The following is a 13,939-nucleotide window of genomic DNA, read 5'->3' as shown; positions in this document are numbered from 1 at the left end:
CCATCTTCTTTAATACAGCGTATTTAATGACTAGTATTTTACAAAAATGGCGCCCGTTGTTTTGCAACCCAAAACTGACAGCAAGATGAAACAACGCACTAGACAGCAATTAGCAACTTACCATTAGATTGCACAATCCAAAGTGCCGAAGGAAGATGCCCCACCCCTTTAACGGAGATGACAAAAAATCTACTATCAAATCTTAAAATAAGCATTAAATCATCTTCCTCTTTTGTCTTCTTTAAACCCTTTGTTAATATATATATATATATATATATATATATAATATCTCTGCCTTTCAGGGCCACATAATACATTACGGAAGAATCCCATTAATAATTAATCAGTTTGGGAAGATTCACTGTCCTCAATTCTTATCCTTACCAGTTACTCCTGTTAACCCCAACAATCAAAAGTTAAAAAAAAAAACCCCCCTTTTTTTTTATCTCTTCGTATATTTGCTATGTTTATATAGTGGTATAATTCAGAGAGGTGTTTGGACTAAAATTTAGTGTGTGTGCGTGGGAGTGAAAAGGAGAGGGTCGAAGAAGGGAAGAAGGAAGGATGAGCTGGAGAAGAGTGGGAAAAGCTTTACAGGTGCTATCAGCCCACACCTTTCTTCTATGGTTTACCATATTTCTGGTTCTCAAGCTGGATCATGTTTTCTCCTACTCTTGGTGGTTAGTCCTTTTGTTTATTTTATTTGAGAATTTTGAATTTTACAGGATGAACAGGCTTTCGGTGTGGTTTGATTGGCTGCAGTTTTGTGCGTTTTTGGTTGTAAAGGGTGTTATGATTGTAAAATTGTGCGAAAAGTTTCAATCTTTTTTGTTAATATGAGCAGCTGCATGCATGTTTATTTGGGTAAAATTTAATTTTTTACTCTTTTTTGTTTTGAATTTTGAATCGTATTGCTATATTTTTTGTTATTGTTCTGGGTGCTGAATCTTTTGTTTAATGCATAATTTAATCGAACTTGCTCGGGGTTTAATTTTCATTTGGTTGTGTTTCAAAGGGTATTAGGATGGTAAATGCAATTACATGCAAGTTTATGTGGGGTAAAGTTGTGGCTTTTTTTTTTTTTTTTGGGTGTGGGTGCATGTAAATATGCTTGATGCAAATCAGGGAGGAAGAAGTAATATATGGCGAAAAGGGATTTTAAGAACATAATTGTATGGTTTCCGGGGGAAATTGGTTCTGCATTTCCTTTTTCTGTTGGCTCCTTGTAAAGCTAGTCCCTCGGCTATCCCCTTGCAAAATAAGTGCCGAGGTGAGGTTGTCTTCACATGAATATTAGAATTCACGGCTGATTAGCTGTACACCATGGACTCTAGGCTTGTGTCAAATTCTTATAAGGCTCCTGATAGAACTTTTTAAAGTAATAGACAGTTTTGCTAGGGTACATTGGATTTTGGTTGTACAACAGGCATTCATGGAATAACTTGGTTATCTGAGCTGAAAGTTGCTGTTTGGTGGTGGTTAGGACGAATTGTTCCATACTAAGACTCTCTTACGAGCCTTCTTATCTGAAGTGTGGGACTCAAGTTTTGATGTTGACAAGACTGCAGCTCTCTTTCTATATGTTCCTCAAAGGAAGAGTTATCTGAAAATTCGAGTTAACTTCACTTAAAGTTTTCTGTCTTTGGAAAAATGTTAACCTTATCAATCTTGATTTTTTACAACTCATAGTAATTTGATCATTCATCATGCAGGATCCAAAAATTCTAGAAGTCCAAATGCTTAAATTAGTTGTGGAATTTGATTGTCATGCTGGTGCATCAATATCTATTATGGATTGTTGGTGCACTAAAACTGTTGAAATTGTTGACTGAATTGTATGTACCCTATAATGCAGGTTTATCTTCTTCCCACTATGGCTGTTTCATGCAGTTGTAGCCCGAGGTCGCTTTTCTTTACCTGCACCTTCAGTTCCACATGATCGACATGTATGTCTTTGTGCTCTCCTATATTTTGGCAGCTACTGCAACCTTCTTAAACAAATTGGATTATGTCAGTATACTTACTTCTTTTTTTAAATTTTGTGCATAGTGGGCCCCTTGTCATGCCGTGGTTGCAACACCATTGCTTATCGCATTTGAACTGCTTCTATGTATATATCTCGAGAGCATATATGGTAAGGAGGTGAAGCTCTACTCTCTGATATGAAAATGACCCAGACAGTGAGACAATAGTAATAGTTATTTGCGATAAACAAGCTATGACTTTTGTCTTTTTAGTAATTTTCTCTTGTCCTCCCCTGATAATAGAAAAGACATTTTTCCCTGTAGTTGCTTCCTCTTCTTAGAAATTTCTACCTCGTGTTTACGAATTGGGATATAATGAAGACTTGGTTTGAGGAAGAATATAACTTTTGCACTGTCTTAAGTGTTATAGATTCAAGGTCTCAATAACATGTTATTTTTGTTTCAGTTAAGGGTTCTGCAGCTATGAATTTAAAGATTGTCTTCCTACCCCTCTTGGCTTTTGAGATTGTCATCCTTATTGACAACTTCAGGTATCTTAACTCATCTGATGTGCAAGTTTCTCATCCTTTGCTGTTAAGCTGTATTCTAAGTAAGGTATATTGTGATATCTTTGGATGCTTTAGTTAAAAAACAAACTACTGATTGAGTTATTTGTATTCTGAACAAATCTTTAATTGAAAACTTGTGTCTTTGTAAAAGTTGCATGATTTTGAGAAAAGGTGCTTCTGTGTAGGTTTCACAGGCGTTACTGAAAATGCTGAGTCTCGAATGAATACTTTTTCATAAAATTCCTGTGTATGGATGTCCTGATAAATTGATGTTGAATGGAGCATTTGATAAACAAAAGTAAGTGGAATAAAGAGCAGAAGATTGTTACTTCTAGGGTAATAATGCTGCTTGTATAAAAGGGTTGGACAGCTGGGGCAGAGTCAACATGAAGGATAGATGTGATGTTCAAGTGGAAAATTTAATGCTAGTCAGCAAAATAAAGTGGTTTTGCAATGGACCTGTCCCTTTCTGCTCATCTATATTTTCAAAAGTGACCTCTCTTGTTTTGTTTGTCTTTCTTCTGTTTCTTTTGGTTATTTTACCAAACTATCTTTCTAGGTTGTACATTTTTTTTTGAATTGTTAGATTAGCTGTTTTTTATAGGACTCATGATTCTGCCAAATGATCTCTTCCTAATTTGAGTTGTGTAGGAAAAATTGCTGTAATCATTTCTCTGACTTTGAATTCATTGAAGTATCCTCTAGGAAAACAGTTGAAATTAAGAAAAAAGATGGAAACAGTTGTTCTGGGTAAGATGCTAAAAAATTGCATGGGGCATAGGACAACAAATTAAGCTGTTATAAATGCTTTTGTTTTCTTTCTGCGTTGGCTTTTCCCTTGATATTTACAGGGCTACTACTCTTGTACCATGATACAGAATGTGCAAGGCTTTATTACCTGGAGATGATGAAAGCATGAGTGATGAGGCTATTTGGGAAACACTTCCTGTAAGTTAGATCAATGCTTTAGATGTGTCATTGTCATGTGACTTATGTTTGTGCTTATACTGTTCTTATTGCTTAATGGAAATTAAGCTGCCTACTATTGGCAACTACTCTTTTTCTCCTTTCATTTATTCCCTCCTATCTAAATTAACGGGGTCTATTGCATCTTATTGTTAATGATATATATATTTTCTGGTCTCAAAATGATTGACTACTGAGTTAAACTTAATAGCCTAGGAAAATTGAAAAAATTGAGGGTACATTTTGAAATTAAAGAAATATAATAATCTGATATTTTTATTGTTACCTTAAGTTATCCAAATTTGTGTGAGTTTTTATTCTCTGTCACTAGTAATGCTTGAATTCTGAGAGAAGCAATGAGGAGCTGCTACATGGGCTTCCTAGAAAGGACTGTCAAGATTTAATGAAGGGGGTATTATCTCATTGTTGGTGGAAGTAGGATAGACAGACTAGTAACAGCCTAATAAACATTATTAAAATGCCCTTAGAAGAGAACTTAAAGGATTTGTTAGCTGTTTTTTTAGATGTGGAAAAGAAACAGAAAATTGGAAGATAGAGTTTCTTTTCTTGGCGGGGCATTCGTGAGCATTCAGATATTCTGCTTGGCGGTGAATGTTTAATAGGTTTTTGGCTTTATAGTGCTGGCTTATGCTAGTTTCCTCAGTCTTTTTAACTCATCTTGGTGAAATTGGACCTATTGAGTAGAAATCAGCTAAAATATTGTCCAATTAAGGAGACTAATTCTTAATAGCTTATATTCCCAGTATGTAGAATAATAGACTGCAATACTGCATTACTTGTTAATGGGAGGGAAAACTGCAGAGGTTTATTTCTCTAGCAGTGCCTCTAGTGCGAAAACCCAGACAGGAAAAAATGCTTATTCTTTAATTTTGTTATCAGTCACTGTAGCTAAACCATGCAGAAATTGCGCATAATAGATCTGAAATTTTTTCAACCAATTGATTATTCACATTAATGAGCCTTTTCTTCCTTATATTGAAACTGTTTTTTATTTTTTGTTGTCAATATATTGATGCGCTAAAGATACAGGGATGAAATTTACTAAACAACACTTTTGTTGTTATTAGCACTTCTGGGTGGCGATCTCTATGGTTTTTTTTGTTGCGGCTACTGTTTTCACCCTGCTGAAGCTTTGTGGTATCTCTCTCTCTCTGTCTTTCTCTATCGCAGGCGCCACACACTTGCACCCACTCATTTTTACCGTTTGAGCACAGAACTTAAGGTATTTACCTTAGCATGAGCTGTTTTGGCAGCTTATCCTTTTGATTTGACTAGTTTACAGTTAAGAAATCTATGTTTAGGTTATCAAATAGGCCTTGACTGTAATCGATTTTTGTTGTCCAATATGAGTTCCTCAAGATCTGAAATTTCAATATTTGAAGAAATAAATTGCGCTATTCTCCCATTATGTAGTTTAACATGTTGATGCTGGAATCTGATACGTGGAAGGATAGAGAGGAGTAAAAAGTGATAACCATGCAGGCCAGAGTGGATAGTTTCATGTCACGGCGTAAGCCACTGACATTTATGTATGCCTTTTGGTTTACATTTGCAGGTGATATAGGTGCTCTAGGTTGGTGGGACTTATTTATAAACTATGGGTACGATCTTTACTTGGATTATGTACTTCTTGTTGTTGAGTTTCATGTAGAAGTTGAGTAACAAGGGTTGACCTGTTCTGTTCCTCTACAGGATTGCAGAGTGCTTTGCATTTCTTGTTTGCACAAAGTGGTCTAATCCAATGATCCATAGAAGTCCTAATGCTCGAGAAGCAAGTACATCATCAAATGTTGTTAGATATCTTGACTGGAATAGTGGCTTAGTGGTTTCTGAAGAGGACGATTCCAGCAATGGAATGTGTGCTCTCCAAGACATTGGTGGACACATCATGAAAATTCCGATTGTTTGTTTCCAAGTCCTTCTCTGTATGCGCCTAGAGGTACCTAACAATTTTGGATAACATTCTTCACGTCAAGATGACCCATTCCCTGTGATATCCTGCCAAGTAATCCACTATTGGTTCTTGAATTCAGGGTACACCTCCAGGTGCCAGACATATCCCTATCCCCATGCTATTCTCTCCTATATTCCTGTTGCAAGGAGTTGCAGTCCTATTTGCTGCATCTAGATTTGTTGAGAAACTTGTGATTTTATTACGAAGTGGAGATGAAACGGGCAGATATTTTGTGGTGACTTCAAAAGTTCGTGACTGTTTTGGTTTCTTGCACCATGGCTCAAGGTAATGTGCTAAGCTTCCCAGATGAAAAAGGTATTTCCTTTGGGAGTTGTATACTGCAGTAAAGAAGGGGAGAGAAAAGACACAAAGAATATATTGCATTAGTTCTCACTGTATGTATTACAACTTTGCAAGCAGGCTGCTTGGTTGGTGGTCCATTGATGATTCTAGTAGAGAAGAACAGGCTCGTCTCTTCCATGATGGGGCCTCTGGGTAAGAGTTTTTACATTTTCATTAGTAAGAAATAGGCTGGTATATTCTAGTCAAGAGATTGAATGAGTGAACTTATGTAAGCACGTGTCACTATACTTCTTATTACCTTGTTATGGGAGACAAGTGAGAAACTTGAGAAATATGAGTTCTTTATGGTTAAAATTGTGTTAGTTAGCTGGAAGGCTCAGTAGTATCTACTGGTGTCGAACTATGTGAGGTTCTCTGCCCGGGTTTATACTGTCATTCATATGAAGAAAAGCATATATAAATAAGTTAGCATCTCTCCAGCCCATAGCAAGCAAAATTTAAGGGTTGAAACTGGGGGGAGTATTGTATTATTTTCTCCCCTGCTTGTCAGTTTTTTATTCCCCTTCTTTGCTTTCCTCAATTAGGTTATTGCCTAAAAGGCATTAGGTTATGATACTCCTCCTTAAAGTGCCTTATTCTTCAAATTTAGGTTGGTATTGAACAAAAATTCAATCTCCATTTATATAGAACGGCCAGCCAAAGTTAGTAATATGCATAGAAAATGCAAAAGAAATGCTGTTAATTGTTGTATCAACTCTTCCACATGGTGACATCAAGAGTTTTAACATGTATGATGTCTTTCTTACAATCATTTACATTTTTCTTATGAAGCAGTTATGATACTTTCTGTGGTTATCCACCTGAGATAGTTAAAAAGATGCCCAAGAAGGATCTTGCTGAGGAGGTAAATTGCAACTGCCATACTATTCTGCGTGTTACCACTTGAATTTACTATTTTGACATTTAAGTGTGAGGTTTCTAGTGATGATTCCTTTACTGATTGTCTTCCATATTCTTTGGAAAAATATTTTATTTTATTTGCTCATCTTGTGTTATCCTATAATATTTCAGGTTTGGAGACTACAAGCAGCACTTGGGGAGCAAACAGAAATCACGAAGTTTAGCCAACAGGAATATGAAAGATTACAAAATGTAAAGTTCTCAGTCTGTGTGCTATCTTCTGGTTTAAAGTTCAACTGTGAGAATTTATATTTCAATCATAATGGAAGTACCATAAACTAAGTTGAAGATTGAAATAAGTAACAAGGTTGTTGAGAGCATTAAATCTTTAGGCAAGTAATACTATCAATTTTTCGACAATTTTACTTTCTACAACGCAAATGAAGTGGATAGCTTTCCTCCATTCCTGCAACATGTTTTAGTACAGCATTGTCTGGTTCCAATTCAATGATAAAACAGAACAGATACAACTATCTTGCCCTAACCTTCTATTACTTCTGCTGATCAAATACTTTGCATGTTCCTTTAAGTTGGTCCTTCTGTCATGTTTGCTTTGACCTTTAACACTTGGCGTACCTTTCCTTTATCGGCCAGGAAAAAGTTCTATGCAGGGTTTGTTTTGAAAGAGAGATAAGTGTAGTTCTCCTTCCCTGTCGGCATCGCATTCTTTGCAGGTATTGCACTTAGTGTTAACACTACAACCCAAAATCCCACTTCAGTCAATTTACAACTCTCTCTCTCTCTCTCTCTCATTATTCTGTTTTGGTGCAGCACCTGCTCTGAAAAGTGCAAGAAATGCCCTATTTGCCGTGTCCCCATCACAGAGCAGTTACCTGTGTATGATGTATAGTTCATTGCTCCTGCTCTAAACTGGTGGGAATTGAGGGTCGTCCAAATGGATAGACTTCTTGCAACTGAATGCTGCAGTTTTCTCCAAAACTTAGCAGGACGTGGTGTCGCTTTACTGAACTAACAGAAACGAGAGAGAGGGCATCTATAGATTGCAGTCACGTCTTTTTCATACTGTGATCTCTTATTGTCTTTCTTATGTAGATACTGATTTTTGTTTAAGAAAGTTGTAATTATAAGTAGAAAATTTTTGTGCTATTGGTCTCTCTTCCTTGTGAAATATTAACCTGTCAAAGCAAATTGAGTTGAAAATGTAGATTCACTCTTCAAGATGTACTCTCCATTGTTGGAACTTGGAAGGGTTTCCAGATCAGCTTCTTCCAGCGGCAGATGTTTATCTGGCCACTCATTCTTCTGCTCCGCGGGCACTGGGACTGCTTTTGTATTTGTAGATTGATGCCGTCTCACTAATTCATCATCCAAGAAAACGTACGGCGTTCGCCAAATGATTCTGTGGATTTTAAGACCTCCATGTGAACATTTTTGTTTTTGGAGGGGATATTAATATGAAAAATGTAGGATTCCATGTAGGCCTCTCAATTATGAGAGTTCTTCTAATGATTAAGTCTGAAATCTTGAGTGTTTTCCTTGGCTTGATAGGAGTCAATAAATGTTCTACATCATTCTAGTATGGAGAAAATCCAATGAATTCAACAAATTCTTAAAGCATGTACAAACGTAAAAAGACTTTTTTGGATGATGTAAAAGATTTTGTTTTGAGAGATTTAATTTTAAATATCAAACAAAAAAAGAATTTTTCTGTCGGAATAAACTGCAAATTCCAATCTTAATTAAATTTGATGTGATGAATTTTCTTCCTTTGTAACATAAACAGACAAAATAAACATACCAAATTCCCCTTGACCCAAGGGGATCCTACTCACATCTTTCCCTTTCATAATAGAAAGAAAAACGAAAAGGCCTCCAAAATTCTGAATTATAAAGCCTCTATTGGTTGCTTTTGAAAAAAAAAAAAAGAAAAAAAAAGAGCCCCTGCTGGTAAATCCACTAAATTCCCAGCTAAACGTAGCAAAAAACTGTGACAAAGAAAAAGAAAAATAACAAAAAAGGAAAAACATTAAAAATTCCAGACAACCGAAGTCCCTCTTCAATTACCAGTTTCGGGGAAGCCCAATCATACTCATCATCTGAATGAAAGAGACCCTTTCCTATTCTATTCTACTGAATCCCTTGGAAATCTTAAAAGCTGGATGTTTTGGTTAGATATCTCCACACTCCCCCCAAATATAAAACCTACATTTATTTAGCAACCTTCAGGGATCTTACTAGTACTCCTAAATAATCTCTTTAGACCCGCTTATTTTTTTGTGTTAAATTTGGTTTCTTGGGTTGATCCGGATTGTTTCTTGCATATTCGGCATCTGGGACTTCCTCAATAGAAGTAATTAACCATTAGTTGCTCGTCAATTTGGACAATTTTCAGGTCAGAACTAGATTTTTGTTAGCTTTCTTGTTGAATTAAGTTGGCTATTTTGGTACCTAGTTGCATTTTCCTTTTCTTTGTTTTGTTTTCTTTGAATTGAGGCTGAAACTTCATGAATTTATCTGGGTTTTCTGTATATTGTGCATTATTCAAGAAAGTTTGTTCCTTTACTTATTAATTTTCTAGAGTCCCACTTGCATTAAGTAAATTTCAACTTTCAAGCATTGCATACTAACTTGTTGGAAGATTGCATTTTGGTTACTTTTTTGTGAGGTAGCTGTTCGCTCTCATGGCTGATGTAATTTATTGTAAAAAGTTACTGAAGCTGGTTTTGACAGATTAATATCAAGCTTGATGTAGTCCTGTTTTTAGGATTGTTTGGTTATATTTGAATTTTTGTCCTTTCCTGTGTAGGTTGGTAAAATGAGGGATACCCTGCTCACTTTAATCTGAAAATGGGGAACACAGGGGTCGTTTGATATTTGGAAAACCATTCTTGGAGTAGCTGGAAATGAGTCGGTCACCGTCATTTCATGCAAGGTCAGAACCTGATGCAAAAGTCGATGAAAAAGCTTTTCAGCAATGGGCAGTTGCTTTTTGCATCATTAGATTTGATCTTGAGCAAGGGCAGCTCATTGAAGAGTGTTATCCACCAGGGTGTCTGACCCAAAATGAGGAGCTTGAAGTTGCATTTAGTTCATTCCCAGATTCTGTTTCACAACAATATAACCGCTCCAGCATCCATGACTGCATCTTCTTCTTTAGGATACGAAGGCAGGAGAAAATGCAGACGGCAAATGTAGTCTCCCATGAGATAGTTGAAGTAGATAACGAGATTGCATCACAAGATAATAAGCTTCTAAAGCTGTCTAATAACGCTCCAAGGTATTTATATGGATTTGTATTTAATAGGCAGAGACATGATGAAAGGTTAAAGCGAGGTGGCGAACAAAAATCGGTTGTAATTCTTTCCCATAGCCCATACTCTAGTGTATTTAGACCTTTGTTACAAATCATGGGCCCTTTGTATTTTGACATTGGGAAGAAAGCTCTCAACTATATTGCTGCTTCAGTATCATCTTGGGCTTCTCCTTTACCTGGTCAACTTATGGAGCTTCCTATTGGGAATGCCACGCTTAAAGTGCACCTGCCACCTGCTCATAGTTTACCTTTAGATGGTAGAATGTTCTTTGAAGAGTTAACTTCACCTATAGCTCCTTTTCTTCCTTCTAATCAATCTGTACCACAAGGTCTGTTCCATGATTCAGACCTTTTTGGTATATTTAGAGGGCTTTTGATGCAGCTTTGGAGGCTATGGGAATTGTTACTCATTGGTGAACCAATTCTTGTCATAGCACCTACACCTCCCCAGTGCTCTGAAGCTGTTGCTGGTTTAGTTAGTTTGGTCGCTCCACTTCTTTGCAGTGTTGATTTCAGGCCTTATTTTACGATTCATGATCCAGAATTTGCCCAGTTAAACTCACTTCAAGAAGGTGCAACTTTCCCTCCAATGGTTTTGGGGGTGACAAATCTTTTTTTCCTTAAGGCTCTTCGTAATGTTCCTCACATTGTTTCAGTAGGAAGCCCTGCTTCAAACTCAAATCGTCCTGCTATGTCTTCTCGGACCTCCATTGGCAAAATGCCTGATGGCCAAGATGGATTTGGGCTTCCACAACTTTCCTTGAAGAAGTTCACGCCTTCAAATTTCTTGAATGCCGTGAAATTGAGGAGGGATGGCCCTCTTTGCCTCATGACAGAACACAGAGAAGCGGTTTGGTCCACTTATACTGCTATTACAAAGCCAGACACATCTATTTTAAATAGGCTAATTGATGCAGGGATGTCACCAAGGGTTGAGGAATCAATGTCAGTTGTTAACAACGAGATACTCCGTCGGCATTTCTTGGAGCTCACTACCAACTTTTTAGCCCCGTTTGGTCCATATTTCAGGGCAACCACACCTTCTGAAGGATCATCTCCTTTTTTGGACCCCCCTCCCCTTCCCCATTTTGATAAAGAGGAGTTCTTAGCAAGCTTGTCAGCAAGAGGTCCGGGGAAGTTTCTGCTCAAGAGGATGAGATCAAATTGGCTGGATTTATACCGGTAAACGTAATTATGTCTTCATCTTTTGTAACCTGCTTATGGTGTCATCCTTGCCAGCTAAATCTTTGTCCTTGTTTTCTTTCTTTGAATACTCAAATACAGTTTATGTACAGCACATACTCTTGACTGATGCATTCAACATGTTGGTTCTAGCTGAGTTTGAGACAGTTAACATATCTCTGTAGGCGGTTTATGAAAGGACACAACTTTTTGCCTTGGTTTAGAAGGAAGCGTGCTGTTGCTGAGCAAGAACAGCTTAGGTTGTGGAGGCAAGTTAGAATGAAGACTGACATAAAAAAATTTATATCACAATTGTCAGAGGTGGAAATTGTTGATTCCTTCAATGCTATCGAGAGACATCTTCTTGGCGAACTGCAGGTAAGTGCATTTCTGCATTCAACAGACTCCTTGTCGTTAACTAATTATTTTTAACTGTATTGAAATTGAATCTTGTGCTAGTAAGCAATAGAAATATGTACTGCAGTTTTAGAGATTAGGATTATAGTAACTAATAGCTTTGCTTATTGAATATGATTATCTTTCTCCATTTCGCAAGCTATCTTCTTCATTGTTGTGGGGAGTGATGAAACATAAGAAACTAAACAGAGTACAGACCTAATCCGGACTTGGTTTGCCGCACAGTCTATCATGCTTGGGACCTTAATAACTATTTGTCCTTGCACATTTGCAGATAAAGAGTTCAAAAGACTTGAAATTTTACATGTAATAATTTTATACTGTTCTTGTGATTTCTGGCAATCCTTATGATAAATGAAGTTAAAGCTTGAGAAAGGCCTTGAATCTAGTGTAATTTATTTGACTTCCAAAAATTATTCTTTCAAACTGTTATATGAAAAAACATTTGTTTGTTTGCTAAAGGAGAATTATGATGATCCATGTGCCACTGTACAGTCTTTACTGGCTGATATAGCTTGTTTATCATGCATGTTGACCTTGTTGTAAGGCATAAACGCTCCCGAATTTCTTGGCTTTGTTATACGTTGATTACCCTTTGTATATTAAGCTTGATTTCATTTAGTTGAGCTAGACTTCATTAAGGCATTTTTGTTCATTTAACTTAATTTCAACATCCTACAGCAGGGCATATAACTTTGGTAAATTGCTTTCTTATGCCACAGCAGTCTGGTAGTGCTAATGCTAATGTAGACTCTGAGGCTGCTGCTCAGAAATTGAAGGGGGATTTGCTGGCTGTGTTTAACATGCTTCCTAAGGACGTGCAGGAACTTCTTCTTATGAATCCACACAGAGCAGCTCTTCTACAAGGACCTCCTGACTGCGAGGACCTTCCAAAGGAACCTCTTGTACAGAGTGCTGTTCTGTTCTCGAGTTCACCAAGATGACATCTGGAATATTTATTATTATTAGGTCAGTCTAAACGAAGTCAATGTCCTGGCCCAGTGCTGCAGGGGAGAGGGAGATGGTGTTTTCACATTTGTATACACCCTCATTTTGTTGCTTGATATGGAGTTCTGATTTGGAACATCAGTCTTCATCTAGGTTAGTGATATCACTTGAAGGTATTTCTTCTAATATATGGCATTTTTTAACATAATACACATATCACTTTTTCCTTTTTATTGTTTTTCTCTCCAGAATACGGTGGTTCAATTCCATTGGTATCGACTACGGCAACCAAAACTTTGGGTATTCATTCTTCTTAGAATGAATTGGTCTTGGGATGGACTTTAATCTATTTCATGAAGACCAGTTGGAACACAAGGTCGTCTATTTTTGGCTCAGCTAATCGAAAGAAGGCCTGCATGTTCTGTGCAACAAGTTTCAGGTTTTCTTTTGATTCATGCATTATTTTGTTTGAAATTGTGTATGTTCCTAGAGAAGGGCTCAACTTCAACTTACAACCAAAGGGTTGTAATACAAGCTAACTTAAAAGGGTTTTAATCCTTGGACTTTCTGAGAGTGGTTCTGATAATTTGACATGTCGGATCTTTTGAATATCTTGAGTAACTGTCATCATAAATGTGGTTTAATTTGGACAGTGGTAGACAAAAAAAAAAAAAAATTTGTAGCATACCTTTTGTGGCTGGTTAATTGTGACTCAATTCACATAAAAAATTTTATTCCTGGCCTAAGATGTCTTTTTTCATTTTTCTTTTGTTGGGGTTCTTTTCTGGTTCAAAGATTTACTATTAAGCTAATTAAATCTGGAAACAAGTCACATATCAATGGTCAATTTCCCAACTGAAGAAAATATCTTCCCTTGTAGGCACCACAACGTCTGTGCAAACTGCAAAGACGTGGGTAGACCCGGTCTTGTAGATCCAATGGTTCAAATTTTGCCACATTTTCAATACTTCAATTGGTGAAATGGTGCGACAAATTTCAAACCATTGGTTCTATATATATAGACCGGGACTACTCAAGTTTTCGCCCACCCTTTCTCGTGTAGGCCCTCGTATCTCATTGATATTGTTGTTCATTAATGTTGTTCTTTCTTTCTTTTCGCTCTTCCCACAAATTTAACTTTCACTTGCTGTAATATTTGAAATTTAATAAGAATGACTGGAAATAAAAATACTGCCCACTATGGGTAAACTAATTAATTGTTGTAGCACTCAAATTCTGGAATATTTGTTCACGAGAAAACTTAAGATGTCTTTCTTGAAAGTGGATCTATGGCACTGTTGATTAGCTTTTTGAGGGTTCTATGAGGTTTGTTTCTTTCTTCTTTTTTTGTTTTTGTACTTTCTTTTTGGCTCTTGATGTT

At 36.8% G+C, this 13,939-nt stretch overlaps 2 protein-coding genes across 9 annotated transcripts; both read left to right on the top strand.

Annotated features, from left to right (window-relative positions):
* The first annotated feature begins 183 nt into the window (after positions 1–183).
* LOC113742549 (uncharacterized) lies at positions 184–7,922 on the top strand. 2 transcript variants are annotated; one of them, XM_072047376.1, is made up of 14 exons: positions 184–680; positions 1,856–1,946; positions 2,050–2,134; positions 2,431–2,515; positions 3,412–3,481; positions 4,588–4,657; positions 5,076–5,121; positions 5,213–5,459; positions 5,554–5,759; positions 5,895–5,969; positions 6,609–6,681; positions 6,849–6,929; positions 7,332–7,411; positions 7,509–7,922. In XM_072047376.1, exons 1-14 carry the CDS (start codon positions 565–567, stop codon positions 7,585–7,587), a joined length of 1,404 nt encoding a protein of 467 aa, XP_071903477.1. In that variant the 5' UTR covers positions 184–564; the 3' UTR covers positions 7,588–7,922. The 2 variants fall into 2 exon arrangements, with proteins under 2 accessions (XP_071903477.1, XP_027126205.1); XM_027270404.2 differs by having other exon boundaries at positions 193–680; positions 6,612–6,681.
* A 689-nt stretch (positions 7,923–8,611) lies between these two features.
* LOC113742760 (uncharacterized) lies at positions 8,612–13,167 on the top strand. Of its 7 annotated transcripts, XM_072047373.1 has the most exons (6): positions 8,614–9,090; positions 9,505–10,583; positions 10,668–11,193; positions 11,379–11,571; positions 12,333–12,711; positions 12,808–13,167. In XM_072047373.1, exons 2-5 carry the CDS (start codon positions 9,602–9,604, stop codon positions 12,552–12,554), a joined length of 1,923 nt encoding a protein of 640 aa, XP_071903474.1. In that variant the 5' UTR covers positions 8,614–9,090; positions 9,505–9,601; the 3' UTR covers positions 12,555–12,711; positions 12,808–13,167. The 7 variants fall into 7 exon arrangements, with proteins under 7 accessions (XP_027126511.1, XP_071903474.1, XP_071903476.1 ...); XM_072047375.1 differs by having other exon boundaries at positions 9,505–11,193; positions 12,435–12,711; XM_027270706.2 differs by having other exon boundaries at positions 8,615–9,090; positions 9,505–11,193.
* The last annotated feature ends 772 nt before the right edge of the window (positions 13,168–13,939 follow it).

This window comes from Coffea arabica, chromosome 4e (genome assembly GCF_036785885.1).
Source record: "Coffea arabica cultivar ET-39 chromosome 4e, Coffea Arabica ET-39 HiFi, whole genome shotgun sequence".
In the NCBI taxonomy this organism is placed as follows: Eukaryota; Viridiplantae; Streptophyta; class Magnoliopsida; order Gentianales; family Rubiaceae; genus Coffea; species Coffea arabica.
This window is presented reverse-complemented; position numbering and strand designations above follow the sequence as displayed.